This window comes from Glycine soja, chromosome 17, assembly GCF_004193775.1.
Source record: "Glycine soja cultivar W05 chromosome 17, ASM419377v2, whole genome shotgun sequence".
Taxonomy (NCBI): domain Eukaryota; kingdom Viridiplantae; phylum Streptophyta; class Magnoliopsida; order Fabales; family Fabaceae; genus Glycine; species Glycine soja.
Window position 1 is genome coordinate 30220522 of NC_041018.1, and position 19182 is coordinate 30239703.

Consider the following 19182-nt stretch of genomic DNA (forward strand, 5'->3'; position numbering starts at 1 on the left):
TATCTTGATTGAGTCTTCTCTTGATTCTTGAATCTTGATCTTGATTCTTGGAACTTGAATCTTGAAACTTGATTCTTGATTTTTGAAATCAAATTTCCTTTTGAACCTTGAAGTGTTCTTGATTCAATCTTGAACTCATTCTTTGATTCTTGAAGTCATCATCTTTGTTAACATGAAGTGTTCTTGACTTTTGAGCTTTTTTTCATCATCTTTGTTAACATGAAGTGTTCTTGACTTTTGAGCTTTTCGTCATCATCTTTGTTATCATCGAAACTCCTTGAATCAATCTTGATTCATCATGAAACTTGCTTCTACAATCTCCCCCTTTTTGATGATGACAACTCTGAAATCAAGAAACACACACACACACACTTTTTCCTAGTCGGTCACTCACATAAATTTCCATTCTCCCCCTTTATTTTTGAGTTTATGCTTCACTTGAAATTAAGTTAATTACTTATGTGAGTTCTTGATTTAATCCCTATTTCTCTCCCCCTTTGGCATCAACAAAAAGCCAAAGTGCGTAACAAGTATGAAATATACAAATATAACTAATCATTCACACAACAATCATGGAAAAATATAAACCAATCATGAAGCAAGAAACATGAATAGATCAAATATATATAAAAACCACATAGTCATATAACATAATTCATATTTGTTCAAACATACCATGCAAATAAAGAAATGCTAAATTGTTCAAATGTCATAATAATATAGATTATTTGGATAAGTCACTGGCATCTAGCAGTCCTAATTCTCTTCTAATGCTGTAGAATGTATCTTTACTTAGTGGTTTTGTAAAAATGTTTGCAAGTTGATTTTTAGTATCTACAAATTCTAAAACAACATCACCTTTTAGAATATGATCTCTAATAAAATGATGCCTAATTTCTATATGCTTGGTTCTAGAGTGAAGAACTGGATTTTTGGATATGTTTATGGCACTTGTGTTATCACATTTTATGGGAATGTGATCTAATACTATTCCATAATCAGATAGTTGTTGTTTCATCCATAGAATCTGTGCACAACAACTACCAGCAGAAATATATTCTGCTTCTGCTGTGGATAATGCTACACTATTTTGTTTCTTGCTATTCCAAGAAACAAGAGCAGACCCTATGAATTGACATGTGCCACTAGTATTTTTCCTATCTATTTTTGATCCAGCAAAATCCGAATCTGAGTATCCTACTAGATTGCATAAAGAATTCTTAGGGTACCATAATCCTAAATTAACTGTTCCTAATAGATATCTTATGATTCTTTTTAGGGCCATTAAATGTGAAAACTTTGGATTTGATTGAAATCTTGCACACATGCATACACTAAACATAATATCTGGCCTACTTGCAGACAAGTAAAGTAAAGATCCAATCATACCTCTGTATTGCTTTGGATCAACAGGTTGATCGAATTCATCTTTGTCAAGATAACAGCTGGTGTTCATAGGGGTAGCCAAGTGTTTTGAGTTTTCCATTCCAAATCTCTTAATGAGTTCTTTGCAATACTTTGCTTGGTTGACAAAGATTCCATCATTTGTTTGTTTGATTTGTAGTCCAAGAAAGTAATTTAACTCACCCATCATGGGCATCTCAAACTCACTTTGCATATCAATAGAAAACTCCTTGCACAAAGATTCATTAGTAGATCCAAAAATTATATCATCAACATAAATTTGTACTAACAAGATATCATTATCCTTCTTTTTTATGAATAAGGTGGTATCTACTTTCCCTCGAGTGAAATTATTTTCTAATAGGAATTTACTTAATCTTTCATACCAAGCCCTAGGTTGTAAGTTTTGTTCAAATGCAAATCAAATACATCCACGTTTGCTAAAGAGGTTGGGTGAGGAGTGAAATATCCCACAGATCACATGATCTCTACAAAAATCCCATGTGGATGGTATGGTGGCACTCTTCCCTAGACACACACACACAAGCATTGTTGTTATGCACACGCAAACACAAGTTTGAGGATGTGAGGTGCAATGGTGTATTGGGACCTGATGCGATCGTGGACAGGGTGCGGTGGGGTTGAGGGCCTGATGCAGCGATGGTTGGCTTCAGAGAAAGGCTTAATTTGAGTCATATTTGTGGTTCAGGGTTCGTAGAGTGTTGAGACAACAACATGCTATCGAGGATTTTTGTTTAGAGAGTTCGAGTGTTTGGGTTAAGAAAGGAGCACATGTTTTGGGTTTTGGGTTTTGGGTTTTGGGGCGAGGGAATAAGTTTCTAGAACGAGTCTATTTTGAAATGATCTAAAAATAGAAAGGAGTGCTCATTTTGGGTTTTGGGATGAGGGAATCAGTAATAAATTGAATTGTCTTAAAATTAGATCGGTTTTACTTTTAATCGATCTAAAAATAATTATTTAGATCAATTTTCTTACAATTGTTCTAAAAGTCTTCTTTTAATTACAAAATTGGCACCCCATTTTTTAAAAATGGTAACCGTTCTAAAAAGTTTTTTTTTTTTGCAGTAGATCACAATCATACTCGAAAAAAGTATATTTCACGTGAAAGCCTAATTACTTATCTATTGATTTTTGAAAGTATCATTTCATACAAAGATTAATCTTCAAAATGACTATTTTTGAACGTGATACAATAACATATCATTATATTAAAAAAATCATGTCTATTTGATTGATCTCATAAATCTTTAAATTGAAAGTTACAACAATTATTAATTTAAATAAAAAGAACTTGCAATTTCGATTTTGTCACAATAAATAAAATAAGTTGTTTGTGTTTAATGAGAATTAAGAGTGGAAACATAACAAACTTAGGTTTGATTACTTAAACGAATTTCTACAATAAACACATATACATGTATAATATGGTATTGACTTAAGCGCCAGAATATCTTTATAAGTATCCCCCCATCGGTCATACTACGAAGGCTAAAGGACTAACATGAAAGGCTACAACGATAAGGAACCAATATAACTTAAGAGGAAGAGTACCCCAAAACTATACTGCAGGTACAATATTATCCATGATTTGGGGATTTTATTTTACAAAAAAAAAAAAAAAAAAACTCAATGCACCCCTTAATTTTCTTGCAATATCATTTCTTCTTCCATTAGATTTTATATTTATAATGAACAAATTAAATTATGATATAAAATTGTTTTAACTATATATAGATAATATCTTTAAAAAAACAATTAAATTCAATTGAAATATAAAAGTAAAAAAATGAAAAATTGAAAGGGATGGATGATTAAGAACTTTAAGTATATTAAGAGTATATATATAAAATTCTGTTTGATATTCTCTTCCTAAAATTCTATATTCTATGATTGCCGGTAATTTATTGGAAACACTAAATTTTGATAAGTTTTACTCGTTAAATAAGAAATAAAATCCAATAAAATTGATGTTTCAAACAAATTTCAAATAATCACTAAGAGAGTATGAAATATTTTATTTTAAGCCAAACGGTTCTAACCATTAGCCCATTAGTCCATTTTTGACAATTAGATTAAAAGAAAATGAAAGATGATGAGAAAAATATAAGGAATGCCCCTCAAATTAAAGTTTCTAGAGATTCGCTACTAATCTTACACAATGGATTTGCCTAAACATTTAAAATACACAAGTAAATGCTATTTATCCAATAATTTTAAATTTTTAGAAAACAAGTTATTGTTATTGCAACGTGTGTGCCTATTGCTATTGATGCGAACCCATATGAAACTTCCACTCCTTTGCATGCGTAATGCCGATGCTAACATTTTGTTGTTGCTTGTAAGAAATAGCATGGTTCGAATAACGTTTCTATCGCTTTGATTACATATGAAGCAAAAGAAGACTATTTTATAATCCTATTAATTTTCTTCCTTAACCATTTTTCTTTTTTCCCTCAATCATTCAAATTTATTAACGATAAACTATATAATCTTCAACTCTGAAACAGAAATGTTAAATTAATTAACATGTAGATCGACATTAACAAAATGACATTTATTCTCCGATCGGTTGATGGGGACTACGATCTGAGTACAAAAAATAAAACTACATGTAATATGATATATTATCAAAAGATATATTATTGTAGTTTTCTGACTGTAATTGCAGTCATATTGACTGTAACTACAACTATAATTTAAAACAATGATATGATATAAAGGCACACATCATACTATGGTTGATGAAATGAATGATTGTAAATATCTACATACCCTGGCTTCCTTGTAGACAAGGCCATGACTGCAATAATACCCCTTTTGTGGGCTACAATGTCTATGTTCGCTACAAATGCATAGTCCCTCCAAAGCACACCCATCAACTTTCTCTGATAATTCCTGCCCATAAAGTATCTCATCTGACCATTCACTAGAGAACACATTGAGTGGATCCATTTGTTTTTTGGCTGCAATAAACATGTTAAACTTGGGATACTTCTGATTCACCCCTAAGAATGCTATGTTCCTATTCTTAGCCCAGTGTGGCTTAGCCCCATGCTTGAAGAATGCCAATTGCTCAACTTCTTCCCACACATCTTGATTTAGCCTAGGGTTTGACGGATCGTTTCCGCGATAATAGTTGAAATCAACAACCACAGAATCTTCAGGTTGCCCTAGATAGGCACTTGAGGCTTTGATAAAGCGAATTAGCAACCCGTTGTAGTTGTCCACCCCACAGAAATTTTCTGGCTTGAGGTCTCTAAGTTTTCTCACATCGCCGGCGAAGTCTCCGAATTTCGACGCAGGGAAGATTGCTGTGCTCTCGTAGAAGAATAGCCCTTTGATTCTTGGATCCCAGGCACATGCGGTGTCAAATCTTGATGAATATAAGCATGAACCTGAAGTTTGCATTTTGCCTTGGTAACCCACTACTGGATAGCCAGTGAAGATTTGGCCATTGTTCTTCAATCCATTGCCTACTAATTTCTTGAGGCCCAAAGTAGTAGATGCCGTTAAGCATTTCCCATTTGCATTTCTGGTACTTTCTAGCAATTTTTCTGCATGGATAAAAGTTTCCACACATATAACTATGATTGGCTTAATTATATTTTTTCTTTCTGACCAAAAAGATCGGTGAGTTGGATTCTGGACATATTTATCAAACTCTTGAACTAACTTATTAACTCTTACGAGTTTATGAATCCAATTATCTTATGAAAGTTGGCTCATGAGCAAGCTCTCTTTATAATAAATTCGGTAGACTCTCGAATTTACCACCAAATTAGCGAGTCAACAAGGTAAAAATATTATACTAAAATGTAAGTCATTTTAAGTTATTTTCTATATGTTTAAGGTTCAACATATACCTTCATTTCAAGTGTCGTCTTTGAATCGAACAACTCTTACTTCTACAACAACATCAAACCCTTGACGAAAATCTTCTTCCACAACTATCACCTCCACAAGTTACTAAATATCTAGTAGTGGTGCATTACTATACTTAGTTATTTAAGTATTATAGAATTTATGATTTAATATTTTTCTTTATTATGTTATTAAAATGTTTAATTTGTATGTCATTTATATATATTTTATTATTATTTTTATATGAAGTAGACTCTTGGACTTAATAACCTTGATTTCGGGGACTCATGAAGATCAATGCTCACCTCAAGCCTCACTGAATGCTTAAAAGGTACTTATGGATCACCCACCAACAAGATCTTCATATTCATAGCGGGATTCAAATATGCATTCTTAGGGGATAAGTTTGATCCTTACTAAATGAATCAACCTTTATGGACCATTGGATTAATTATACTTTTACCACTTTAGAAATAATTCAAATCCTCATTTTCTACTTAAGTTTTTTTATAAATTAACTCCATCGAATTATTTTACATTTCCTACTAGTTAAACTCCATGATCAAAATATATTAAATTTTAACCAAAAAAATAAATATTAAATTAAAGTTTTCCTTATTGAAACTATAATCTCGCATGAAGTGTGGGAATTGATGTATGGTGGGCACGATCTAAGGTGAGTGGGCACGTGAGTGGCAGGTTAATTTTTAATTTTATTTTGTTGAATGGAGTGGAGGTTAATAGAAATAGTTTTATGTTTGTAGTGTATAGCTGACACGTTATGTATTTTTGGTTAGTCCTTGGGCAAACTTTCTTTATATTTTTTTAATTGATCAGATTATAACATAGCTTGCGTTGTATCTGTCATACTTAAGTGGCCTTGTGTTGTATCTGCCATACTTAATAAATATATACTTTTGTCTGGCAAAAAAAAATTATAATCCCACATTTTATAAAATACTTTGCATTTTTTTTAATTGCTCATTAATTTTTTTTACTTTTTAACTTTCGAATTTTTTTCATTTTTCAAATCCTTGGTGATTAACCTCTAATAGAAAATAAGAATTTTAAATAAAAATTATTAACAAGGAGACTTAGGTTACCTTATTCTAAAAATAATATAACTATATATTTAACTATCTACGAATGTTAGAAGTATTCGAGAGATCAATATATACCTGCTGCTCTAACTGATTCAGAGACCAAGATGGAATTGGCTTGAAATCCAATGAAGTCATAAACTGCATCACCGGAGGCATTTAAGGGAACCCTGGAGTCATATCTGTACACAACTGTGTGTCTTGATGGATACCAAGTTAAATCAGCAAATTCATACATTTTTGCATGGTCTACGTACACATCTTCGATGTGATCATCTTCTGCTGTGAAATTGTAGGTTATGCTTCTTTTGAACCTACGCTCAAGTGATAATTTTACCTGTACTTCATCAACTTTTATATTAACTCATACACATATCAAACTTAAAAACAAGGCCACTTAGAATAATTATATAGGAGTACTATGCTAGTTTGTGACTTGTGAGATCACGCTTACACATTTAGTGAGAACATTTTTTTTTTTAAGAATGCAAAAATTATAAAATTTAGTCGTAACTATATATATGTAATTGTTAGTATTAAAAGTTTGTTTGTTTTTTTTTTATAGAAAAGTTAGTTAAATCATATAACTACTAAAAAAACGTTATATGAATTGAATTTTTAATATTAATAATTTAAAGGTTGAATTATAATTATGGTCCTCAAATTTTTTAAATTAATGATTTTGGTTTCTTTGATTTTTAATTATAGTATTTGGTCTCTTTAGTTTTATGAATTTAATTAATTTATGATTTTAATTAACTAATAATTATGATTATTAAAAATATTAAATTAATTATAAATTAAATAAAAAATTATTAATCATTAAAAATATTAATAAAAAAACTATTAATTCTAATGTAATACTACTTTTGATTAGTGGAGTTGCGTGCAACAATGAAGATGAACGAGATCTTGGCAGAGAAGAGAAGCAGCACAATATTATACAAAATTAGAATTAATAATTTTTTATTTAATTTTTTAATAATTATTGATTTTAATTAATTTATAATTAACTTAATAACTTAATTAACTAAAATTATTTGATAATACTCTATGAGAGGATAGAAATTACCAACTTATAAGATTAAGGATCAGATATTACATTTAAAATTTAAGAAAACTAAAATCAATGAATTTAAAAAATTAAAGATCAAAATTATAATTTAGCCTAATTTAATTATGATATGATAATATATACTTTTTAAATTTTGCACAATAATTGTGAATTTTCTTTGATATAGTACTTATAGATTGACTTATTATTATGTAAGAATTCTTAATTATTGTGAAAAGAAAAATATTTAATTCCCCTAAAAAAAGCAAAAATATTTAATTGTAATCATGCATTAAATTAAAGTTAGATATTTAATTAAGAGTCTATCACAAAAAAATATTTAAAATACCCAATAATTCAAATCGGATATTCGAAGACACATCGAATCAATCATAGCGCATAGAACCACACAATTATATTTTAGTTTATAGTTTTCATGAATTTTGAAAATAAAAAGAAAAACAAAAAAATAATATTAATTATTCATTTGACATATTAACATATTCAAGTGAATTATATTTAAAAAAATAATAATAATATTAATTACTGATTAATAACAAATAAATAAAAACAATTTATTTAAAAATCCAACAATTAAAAAGTAACTGAAGAAATAATTATAAACTGACCTTGGAGATGGCACCCAGCACTCCGAGTGAAACTTTGGCAGCATTAAGCATCGGATCCTGCCCCTCCAGCCTCAAAATCTTGGCATAGCCTTCAGATTTAGAAGCAGGAACAACAACACTAACCCCAACAACATGATCATGAACAGAACCCCCTTTCCCCCACCAAGAGCTGCCATGTGCACCAGTGCTAATAAGCCCCGCAACAGTGACACCCTCCCAATACGGCGCAGCCACCAAGCTGAACCCAGCTTCCTCCACCGCGTTGATCAATTGGCGAAGTCCGACACCCGCATCGACCGTAGCGGTCATGCTGGCAGCGTCGATCTCGATGCGGGAGTCGTACTTCTCCGTGCTGATCAGCAAGGTGGCGGTGCTGCTATTAATATTGTTGTTGTTATTTTCATGTGGGCATGATAATTTGGGAATGGTGTGGGAGAATCTGGTAACAACCTTGACTTTGAGGTTGTTTCTGACGGCGTAGGACACTGCCGAACGGAGCTGTTCTTCGGTTGTTGGGTATGTCACGTTGAGGGCAGAACAGTCTTTTCGGTCGCCCCACGCGCCGTAGGAGTTGCGGAGGGTGCAGCCTGAACTGCTGCATTGGATTGGGGATTGTGGGATCAAGCCATGGACGGTTCTGACTGAACACGAGAATTGAAGTGTGTGAATTAAAATGCCCAAATACCAATAAAGCCAACCACCCATGAGAAGAAATTGATGGTGGTAGCGGTGGTGTTGATGATGGATTTTGTTTCGAATTGCTTGGTTTTGTGTTTTGTTTCGGATTGTTTATTTGTTATCATTTATATTGCGGAGATAGCGGAACAAAAAGGGAAAGATAAAGCTTGCAAGGGAAAAAATTGAATAAAATAATAGTTTCTTGAATTGCAAGTGAGGTTTTGATTTTTCATTTTTTTTATTTAGAAGGAGAGCGAATGTGGGACACGCCTAAGAATTATTAAGTATAATATATCTATATCTATATTTTATTTTGAATGAAGGAGAGCGAATGTGGGACATGCCTAAAATAATATGTTATGAATGACATGTGTCGCTTGAATTAAATTTATAATTTAAAATATATAATTAAAAATGGCCTTTTATAAATATTTTATTTTGATGTTTTATTATAGTTGATAACTCTCAGTTTAAATTGTTTGCAATATTATTTTTCAATAATTATTTCAATTACCAACTCACTTAACATATAATTAATTATTATTTATCTCATTGTATTTTTTTTAAGTCAACTAGATATAAAATCAACTATTAATAATAAACAACAATAACCAATACCTAAATGATTAAAACAGATAAATAAAAATTACAAATCATTTTTCATAGAAATGTTTAATATATATATATATATATATATATATATATATATATATATATATATGTTTAAAATGTATGTTATATAAATATTAAAAAACAATATTTACCTGTCCATGACACGAGTCACCGCACTCTAGGTTTATTCGTAAAAAAAAACTACTAAATAATTCTTCTTTATTGTCTTTTACTATCTTTTATTTATTTTTATACATAAAATATCTAGACTAACAAAATTATAATTTTAGTCTCTCTTAATTAGTGACACTTATAAATTACAATAGTATTTTAGTCTTTTATCAATATCAACTTTTTCTCTTTCTTTTGTTAGAGATACGAGAAGCAACATGAAGATTAAGCTTTGAAGTTTGAAGAGTTTTATCTTTTGACATGTCCAACTCTTTGAGTGACATTTGTATTGATTGTTACATCTTAGTCTTTATCTATCCATATATTATTTGGTTAGGGAATTTTCTCGGGGAGGCTAAGGTTTTTACTAGGTTATTGGGGTTGGATAGTGATGGGACTATGGGTTAGGGTTGGTGGGTTGGTGGTGAAGGACGACGAAGTGGAAGTAGAGGAGGAGGAACCAGAAGAATGCGAAGAGGGAAGCGAGAAAGCAAAGTATGGAATTAGGGTTTTTGGTGTTTGCTTTCTCCATTTGGTTGGGGAGAATGCTCGCCACGGTGTGCTGTCTCATTGAATGGTGGTTTCGCTTGAACAAAAGAGAGTCATGGAAACGAAACCCTACGATGAGGTGAGGGAATTGGGAATGGAATGAATGAAGGTGAAAAAAGGACGAGTGAGTTAGGAGTGAAAGGGATCGGGGTTTGGGTGAAAAGAGGACGGAGTGGATGGTGAGGGAGCGGGTGCCCATGGAGAAGGGGCCAATGTGGGGGGGTTTGGAGACGAATGATAACGAGATTGCGGTTGCAGGAGAGGTAGGGTTCGGGGAGGAGGGAGACAGAGATTAAAAAGAAGATGAAAGATGAAAATAACGATGAGTGAGAAAGAGACTTCTCGCATTTCCTTCGAAGATATTCTTGCATTCTACATCGGTTTTCTAAGAACCGATGTCGTAATGCATTTTCAAAGACGATTTTCAAAGATGCCTTTAGAAATTTACAAAAATGTCGCCACTTTACTTACGACATCGATTTAATATGTGACATCCTGAAAATTTCTACCCGGAATTTTGTAAACGATACATTTTGAATAATTATATATATAAGTATTATTCAGTGTGTGTGTGCGTATATATATATATATATATATATATATATATATATATATATATATATATATATATATATATATATATTCCTGGTAGAAGTATGTACATTGGGGGAAAGATACGCGGGTTAGGCTAATTAACAAAGAGAAATCCATAACTGGACAGTTATAGATTAATTCTCAATTAATTAGTCTAAAAATTATCGTTTTGCGTGCAACTTAAAATTTAACAAAACCAACCTCTGAACCACGCTCAGGGTTTCATTCTGAGCGTTTTGATATATATATATTGCTTACTTTCGAAAACGGGCCCCGACGGATGCAGAGAAACACGAGGGACTGGAACCCGAGAAATGGCACACAAATCGAGGCATGATTTTAGCATTCAAAAGGTCAAATTTTTCTCTTCTTGTGGCTGATTATGAGTCACACCAAGAGAAAAAGTAGGCCCTCTTTGTTCCACTCAAAATGGGACAAGTGGCAAGTGCTTTAAAAAAAATAAAATAATAGGAAAAGAAAATCATTTTCTCATAAAAAGCCACGTTCTCTCTCTCCTCACTCAGCAAAAAAATTCAGAAGCTCTTCTCATCTCCCACATTGCTTTTCTTCTCCCTTTCTCCTCCACCATTGTTGCCCATCAAAGCTCCAAACTTTGCTCACCATTTCTACTCCAAATTTCAAAAGGAAGCCATTTTCGGAGTCGTGAAGCGCACCACTACGTTGTGGGACTTCAAATTTCAGGTTTGGGTAGACTTCTTCTCACATAAATTTCGTGGATATTGGGTTTTTGGGAGATATGATGGGTAGTTTTACTAGATTAATGCCTTATGGTAGTTATTTGTGAAAGAATTTGTTGAAAGCATGCTAAACTTGACATGTTTGTTGTGAGCCAAATTTACCCATTCTATTTTAGGATTTTATAGTGATGTTTTGTGATGTTTGTGGGCTGAAATTGTTGGTAGAAAACTGGTAGAGATGATGGGGAGAGTTAACCTAGGGTTAAATGTGAGAATGGTAGTGATGTGAGTGGAAAAGTGTGAGGTTTTGAGGGTTTGAAAAGCTAAATTTGGGGTTAGTGGTAATTGGGGGCTAAAGTGAGTTAATCCTAGTTTAAAATGTTATTTAGGACTTGTGGGAAAGCTTGGGCTGAGCAAATGAGAAAAATGAGTGACAAAGGTGAAAGCAAGAGCCATTTATAGGGTAAATTGGGTGTTGAGGGGTCAAATTTTGAATCGGTGGAGTTTTCGTCGTAAAACCAGTTTGAACAAGTTTAAATTAATGTTATAGACCTGTTTGAGATGAGAGTTTACTCCAAAATTACCTCATTCTCATTTTCACTTCTCAAACCTTGAAAATCCACTAAATTGAGGGGTTTTAGATACCTAGATTTTGAATTGCCTTGACCTGGAGTTTGTTTTTGGTTTAAATACGTTTTATATATCATTTAGGACTTGTAGGATCCAATTTGAGCAAAATTGGATGAGGGCAAGAGGGATTTCGAAAATATGCCCTATTATGCAGAAAATTGCTGTTGAATTGTGCAGCAGAATTTTTGTTCTTGTGCAGAAAATGCTTGTGCATTGCTGGTTATGGGAAAGGTAGTACATATTGGGTTCTGGACATTTTCTAGCAAATCCCAACGGTCAAAATGTAGAATTATGTACTAGGGACCTCCAGTAAAATTTTCGAGTCGATCCAACGGTTAACGAATCAGAACAAAGAGAATGTTACTGGGGTATTTAAGTAGGGAAAGCTGTGGTATTGGAATGTGTTTTAGGCAGAGTTTTCTGCCTCTGCCCTGTTTTCTTGGTTTAGGGTAGTTCATGATGTTTGGATATTGAATTGCTTGGATATTGTGGAAACTTGGAGGGGTTGATGGGGACCCGGTGCTGAGAGGAACAAGGATAAGGGCTACGTGGGGGTACGTGAGCTCAGTTGAAGGTGGGCAACTGGGGATGGTGGGCTCATGTTTGATTTGTGGATGTGGGAGAGTTGATTTGCACTATCGCCCAATCGCCACCTAGTACAACATATGACGGGTACCCCATAATCCTACAAGCTTGAAGTGAGGAAGTGTGGAAGAGCCGGTCTTCCTACTTTTGTTTGGTTGACCACAGAGTGGTACCTGGAGATATGTCGCAGGGGTCAGGAGACCTTGGGGACGTCAGGTGGGGTGCTATTGCCCAAAACCAAGCTTGACCAATCCCGACCCAACCCAGGCATAGTCAGTCAGTGAGAACCTGTGACGTACCTAAACAGGCGAGCTCCTGGCAGTCAACCAATAAAAGAACAAAGACCACAAAGCAAGGAGGCTTGTGTGGTGGCTGGCCAGCTATGGATCTTGAGTGGTATCTGGAATTTGGCCTCTGGTAATCGATTACCAAGGATGTGTAATCGATTACAAGGCTTAAAAATGAAGACAGGAAGTTAAGATGGCCTCTGGTAATCGATTACCAAGGGTGTGTAATCGATTACAAGGCTTAAAATGGAGATAAGAAGTTGAGATGGCCTCTGGTAATCGATTACCAAGGGGTGTAATCGATTACAAGGCTTAGAAATGGAGACAGGATGTTGAGGTGGCCTCTGGTAATCGATTACCAATGTTGTGTAATCGATTACACAGAGTAACAAGGCACTGGTAATCGATTACCAGTTATGTGTAATCGATTACACAGTGTAAATTGCAGGTTTCCATGTTCAGAAGCTATGTAACTCGAGTTTGGGCACTGGTAATCGATTACATACTGTGGTAATCGATTACCAGAGAAGAAAACCCTTGAGACATACCTTTTAACTTTATGCAGCGGTTATGGGACATATTGTATTGTTACCTGTAGTTAGATTTCTTGTGAAAGAGTCTACCCCCTTTCTTTTATTTCTTGTAGATCGTGATGGCAGCACAATTAATCCATGATCACGTGGAGATGGAGTGCCTAGAGGGAGTTTGGGAGACCCTCGAAGGCAATGAGAGGTGCTGATTCCGTGGCACGATTCGACTCACTGCTACTTCATTGGTACATCCAGAGGAACCCACACGCATGCTTCAGCGAACTGTGGAGTGGATACTACCTACTCCTACTCCATATCGACTAGTGGAGCTAGTCCAAGTGATAGAGGTGTCATCCTCTGAAGAAGACCCTGAGCAGGACCCAGAGGAGTTACCTCCTGAGCCTGTTGTGGATGCTTTTGACTTTCCAGAGGATGATGAGGACCCACTCCCTGATTTGGATTCTCCAGAGGATGTCATGTTAGCATCTGAGGCAGACTCTACGAAGGAGAGCGGCCCTGGAGGGACGACGAATAGTGGAGACTCTTCATCATAGTAGACGGCTCCTTAGACTAGGTTTACATGCTTTTTGTGGGTGGGTGTATCTAGTTCGGACTACTAGGTTTACTCTTTTGATTTTTGGGGTGGGTAGACCTATTGTATAGAAATTTTGATGATTGTATATATGTGGCTGAAGCCACCACAGTTGATACCTTTGCTCTGGATGTCACTATGTATTTTGCAAACTCCCATATTTTGGACAGTTTTAGATGATGAATGTAATTATGTTTAATCTTGTTATTTGAAAAGAAAGTGTTAACAAATTTTATTGAAAAGAGTTTATCGACCGCATTTTATTATTTCTCACGTGACGACCTAAAACGATGGCTGGTTTATTTTTCTTTTTGAAAGAGTAAAATAGTTTAGAGGTTACGAGTGATAAGAAAGAAATGACTCCGAATAGAGTTGTGAACTGGTCATTCAGGACTATATAGTGATAATTTTCCTTCTGAATTTAATTACTATGAAAAAGAGAGAGAAAAGAAAAAGAAAAAAAAAGAATCCCATGGTTTTTGCTATTTAATTTATGACTATTAAACCAGTCATTATTTAGGGACGCCACATAATACATGTGAAATTACAAAACTACCCCTAATACAAAACTAATCTAGGTGTCCTAAAATACAAGGGTTGGACAATCATGATGATGAATTAATTGAAATGTTTTAGAGAGTGATAATTAAGATTTTTAGATTTATTTGTTAGTTATATTTTAGAGATTTGATGATATATTAAATTTTAATTTAAAATTTTAAATATTTTAATCTCAATCATTTATTATATATATATATATATATATATATATATATATATATATATATATATATATATATATATATATATATATATATATATATATATATATATATATGAGGAGGATCAAATTACACCAGTACATTGTTACAACTCTTACATCATCTTATAACTTTTAACTGGATAATATTTTCTTAAGATCTATCGTTAGATTGAAAAGTTTCTTTCACATAAATCACATATAAAATGTCATATTAATATAAAATTATTTGATATATCATTCATATATATTAAAACCAGTATAATATAAATATTTTAAAATATGAATCATTTAATTATTTTTTACTGTTCAATTTTAACAAAAATCATAAATTTATATCAAATTGTAAAAATAATATAATAATTATTAAAATTATACTAATATAATTTAATTTCTTCTTTTAAATATATACTAGTTTGCAACCCGTGCATTTGGTTAACGTTTTTTTAGTTGTTTATGGACACCAAAGTGATAAAGCTAATTAATAGGGAAATGGAAATTAACAGTAAAACATTAATCTAGTTGTTCATGGATAATTAACAACAAAATAAAAATATTGTTTGTTGCACCAACAACATATTAACAGTAAAATGATAAAGACAACCTAGTCACTGTCATCATCTTCCCAATCTTCCTGCCTCCTGATTATGATATCCCAAATTTTTTCATAATACCTATAATAAATAGAGATTTCATCTCCATCATCAAAATTCATTTCTTCAAGAAAGTCATACCATGGTTGGACAACACCTTTTTCACCAATAGCAGGATTCAGCGTTTCAACTTTCCATTGCAGTGGGGGCCATGCCGCCTTAAGACTGTCTTGTGGTTGCAGCAAGCTCTAAGAGGAACTTTTGTACAATGGGGGAGTTTTTGTAATTTGGAAAAAGTAAAATGGTAAAAATGGTAAAAATGTGTTTAAAGAGATTAAGATATGAAAGTCAGCTTACCAGGGGTTCAGGATGATCCAGCATTTCCTGAGTAAGTTGAAGAGTCCACATGTGCTTCCTGGATGAATGCCTCTGCCTGCCGCAAGTTTGCCGCTCTAGTGGTGGTATGAAATGTATGTCAAAAACAGAGTGATGGTCACATGCAAAAAAGTTGATGCTGCTTGACTCAGATTTTCAAATCTTTCCGAAAGTTTTGGAGTCCATCTGCTAAATACACTTTGTCTCTGCGTTGTCTGACTCGTATTTCATAAATGGCTCCATTGTATCTGAGATGAACAAACTCAGGATAGTTTGGTGCCCATTGAGTGTGATAGAAGGCTAGAAGTTGTATAGTATTCTAAAAAAAAAGTGGGAAATATAAATGCATGTATATGTAACAATAATAGTAATGGAAGAATTGAGAAAAAAAGATGACCTTGTCATTGTTGAAGGCAGCGATGAATTGCATGATCAGTGGTGGTCGCATGATGCCATTTTTCATCTGTAATCACAGGGATATAAAACCAAATGTCAAAATAAACTTGTCAACCAAAGGAAAATTATAAAATGACAGGGATGCACAATATAAAGGTTTGTAAACAAAACACCAAAAAAGAAAAACAGCAGAAAGGACGAATGTACATACAAACAGAAACCATATGAAAGGCAAAGACATTAAATGAAAAAACTGAACAACGAAAACTATAGAACAAAACGAAAGTGGAAAACAAAAACGAAAATGATAGCCATGCACATAAAAGTTAGAAAAGAAATGACCAAGCCATGCACATAAAAGTTAGAAAAGAAACGACCAAGGAGGGCCGAACACCTTCAAGTCCAGTTTTGTTTTCAAACTTGAAAAAGAAAGAAAGGAAAATGACACAACAAAAAACAATGGCATTGCACAAAACCCCTAAACCACGTGCATCAGACACATAGCAAAAAAACCGCAAACCAAAAACCCATGAAAATAAGAATAAACGCAACAAAAAGGTAGGCGTCGTGAAGAGAAGAGTATAAATGATTTATCTCAGTTGATGCGGTTGAAGATGTGGTGCTCATTTTGTGTATGGCGTGAAAGTAGAGTTTGGACAGAGGAATGAAAAAGGATTTGCAGAAGAAAGTAGATGATAGGCCTTTAGTATGGTATTTAATATTTGCTTCTTTCCAATGCCACACGGTTGTGAATAAATGTGATATCAATAACTGTGAATTGAAGAGGTACGAAGTAGATGAAGAGTTTTTGTTTGAATTTGAAGCCTAAGATCATTGGTATTGTAGGGCAGTAACTGTCTAAATTTATCTTGGGCCAAGATATGAGCATTGGGCCAACTTCTAGAATTGCTTGTTAACATTTTGTTTTTTATGTATTGTTGAGGGGGTATGAACGAATTATTTAAAGGTGATTATGTCATCTTGCATAACTGCATTTTTTAAATGTAGTTTTTTTGTGTAAAATAAGAATGATGTTGGTTTGAAGGAATGCAGTATATGCAGCATGATGTGCTACATTTGGACGATTGGCATGAACGGTTTTTTAAAAATATTGTTTAAAGCATAATTATCATATAAGCAGTAACATATGAACGTTAGATATTTCATCATTGAACTTTAGCAATTAAAATTTCTATATTTCGCAGAGAAATAAAGAAAATTTGTACATGTAAATGTCAAAGCAAATGTTAAGTTGTGATAAACTGCTAAATAATATAATGTTAAGTAAATGAAATTATAAATGGAAGATATTAATGTGGTGATTAAGATTGCATACCTGACAATGTTAAATTTAACATTGTAATATATGATATCATCTTTGGCTGTATGTTAGAATGTATATAAGTAAGATAACAGTTTGGAATTATTGCCAATAGATAGTACAATTTCTTGTTTGAAAATTTAGAGTTACCTTATAAGATTTTTGAAAACCTCTTTGAAGACTACATTAGTAGTAGAAGTCATATTTTTTTGGTCTTTATCATGAATAAGAACTTTTAATCCTTGCCTTGAATTGACCCTTGATAAAGCAACGTATAATTGCCCATGGCTAAAGACTGGTTTTGGCAAATAAAGCCCAACCATAGAAAGTGATTGGCCCTGAGACTTGTTAATCGTCATTGCATAAGATAGCATGATTGGAAACTGTCTTCTTAAAAGCTTGAAAGGCCATGGTGATTGTGAAGGTGACATTGACATTCTTGGGATGTAAACATTATCGCCAACATTTTTGCTAGAAATGATTTCAGCTGTAATGACATGTTTGGCTAGTCTAGTAACTATTAATCTAGTACCATTACAGAGTCCTTGCGTTTGGTCTAAGTTTCTTAGCAACATTATAGGACTACCGATTTTTAGCTTGATACGATGATTTGGTAGACCAGATGTGTTTAGTGAATTGAGAAATTCAGTTGTGATTGATTGGAAATGCCAACTGTCAATGGTTTCTGACTTCTCTATATAATCAGAGCTTAAGTATTCCATTTGTTCACCTATTATATTTATTAGAGGTAGCATGCAAAGTTAAATAGAGAATAAATACTGAGTAGACCTTAGTTTTTGTAAATTTCAGATGTGCATAAATACCTGGAATCAAGGAAAGTATATAATCATTGACCTTTTCAACTGTTTCATTGGTGGAAGCTAATATTGCTCTAGATTTGAAGAATTCAGGATTACTGTGATGTTGATATAAATCTGGAAATGTTGATTTGACTATAGCATCAATGGGGTCATTATATTCAGTAATCAGTAGGTACTCAGGAATTTCAATGGTAGCATATCCATCATTTTGATTCCCAATAACTCCATCTCCAATATCTAGAATCCACTTTGCAAATTTAGTAGTTTCTTGATCATCAATTAATTGGGCATTGCCTTGTAAACACATGTTTTTGGTGAGTGTTAAGACTTCACAGGAAGGCCACATATATGATGAATTGATTGTTGCATTTATAATGTCTGAATGACTTCCTCTTGGAATGACTGGCAGAATTTGTCAGAAATCTCCACCAAATACAATAACTTTGCCTCCAAAAATTTTATTGGGATTTTTTTTCTTTAATAATGTCTCTTAAAGTTTGATCAAGTGCTTCAAAGCAAAATTTGTGTGACATGGGTGCTTCATCCCAAATTATCATATTTGTCTGATTTAACAATTCTGCTTGCTGACTTCCTTGAAGTATATTGCAAGTTGAGTCTTCAAAAATTGGCACAAGTATCTTAAATTTGGAATGAGCAGTCCTGCCTCCTGGCAATAACAAAGAAGCTATACCGCTAGAAGCAACCATAATCACAATTTGATTTTTTGCCCTCAGTGAACTTGCTAATGTTCTCCATATGTATGTTTCTCCTGTATCTCCATATCCATATAGAAAAAACATGCCACCTTCATTGTTGTTGACAGCTTCCATAATTTTGTGATAAATTTGTTTTTGTTCGTCTAGAATAAAAAATAAGTTGAGATTTGATAGAAATGAAGAATTAACGGATGTAAAATTAGAA

General features: G+C 33.2%; 1 protein-coding gene and 1 pseudogene across 1 annotated transcript; both read right to left on the minus strand.

Moving 5' to 3' along the window:
- Positions 1–3960: 3960 nt before the first annotated feature.
- LOC114394243 (L-gulonolactone oxidase 3) lies at positions 3961–8876 on the minus strand. Its single transcript, XM_028355916.1, has 3 exons — positions 8070–8876; positions 6465–6723; positions 3961–4979 (listed from the first exon to the last, which is right to left on the minus strand). The coding sequence occupies exons 1-3, from the start codon at positions 8772–8774 to the stop codon at positions 4153–4155; spliced, it is 1791 nt and encodes a 596-aa protein (XP_028211717.1). The 5' UTR covers positions 8775–8876; the 3' UTR covers positions 3961–4152.
- Positions 8877–15359: 6483 nt separating this feature from the next.
- LOC114391628 overlaps positions 15360–19182 on the minus strand; it is a 35762-nt pseudogene continuing 31939 nt past the window's right edge.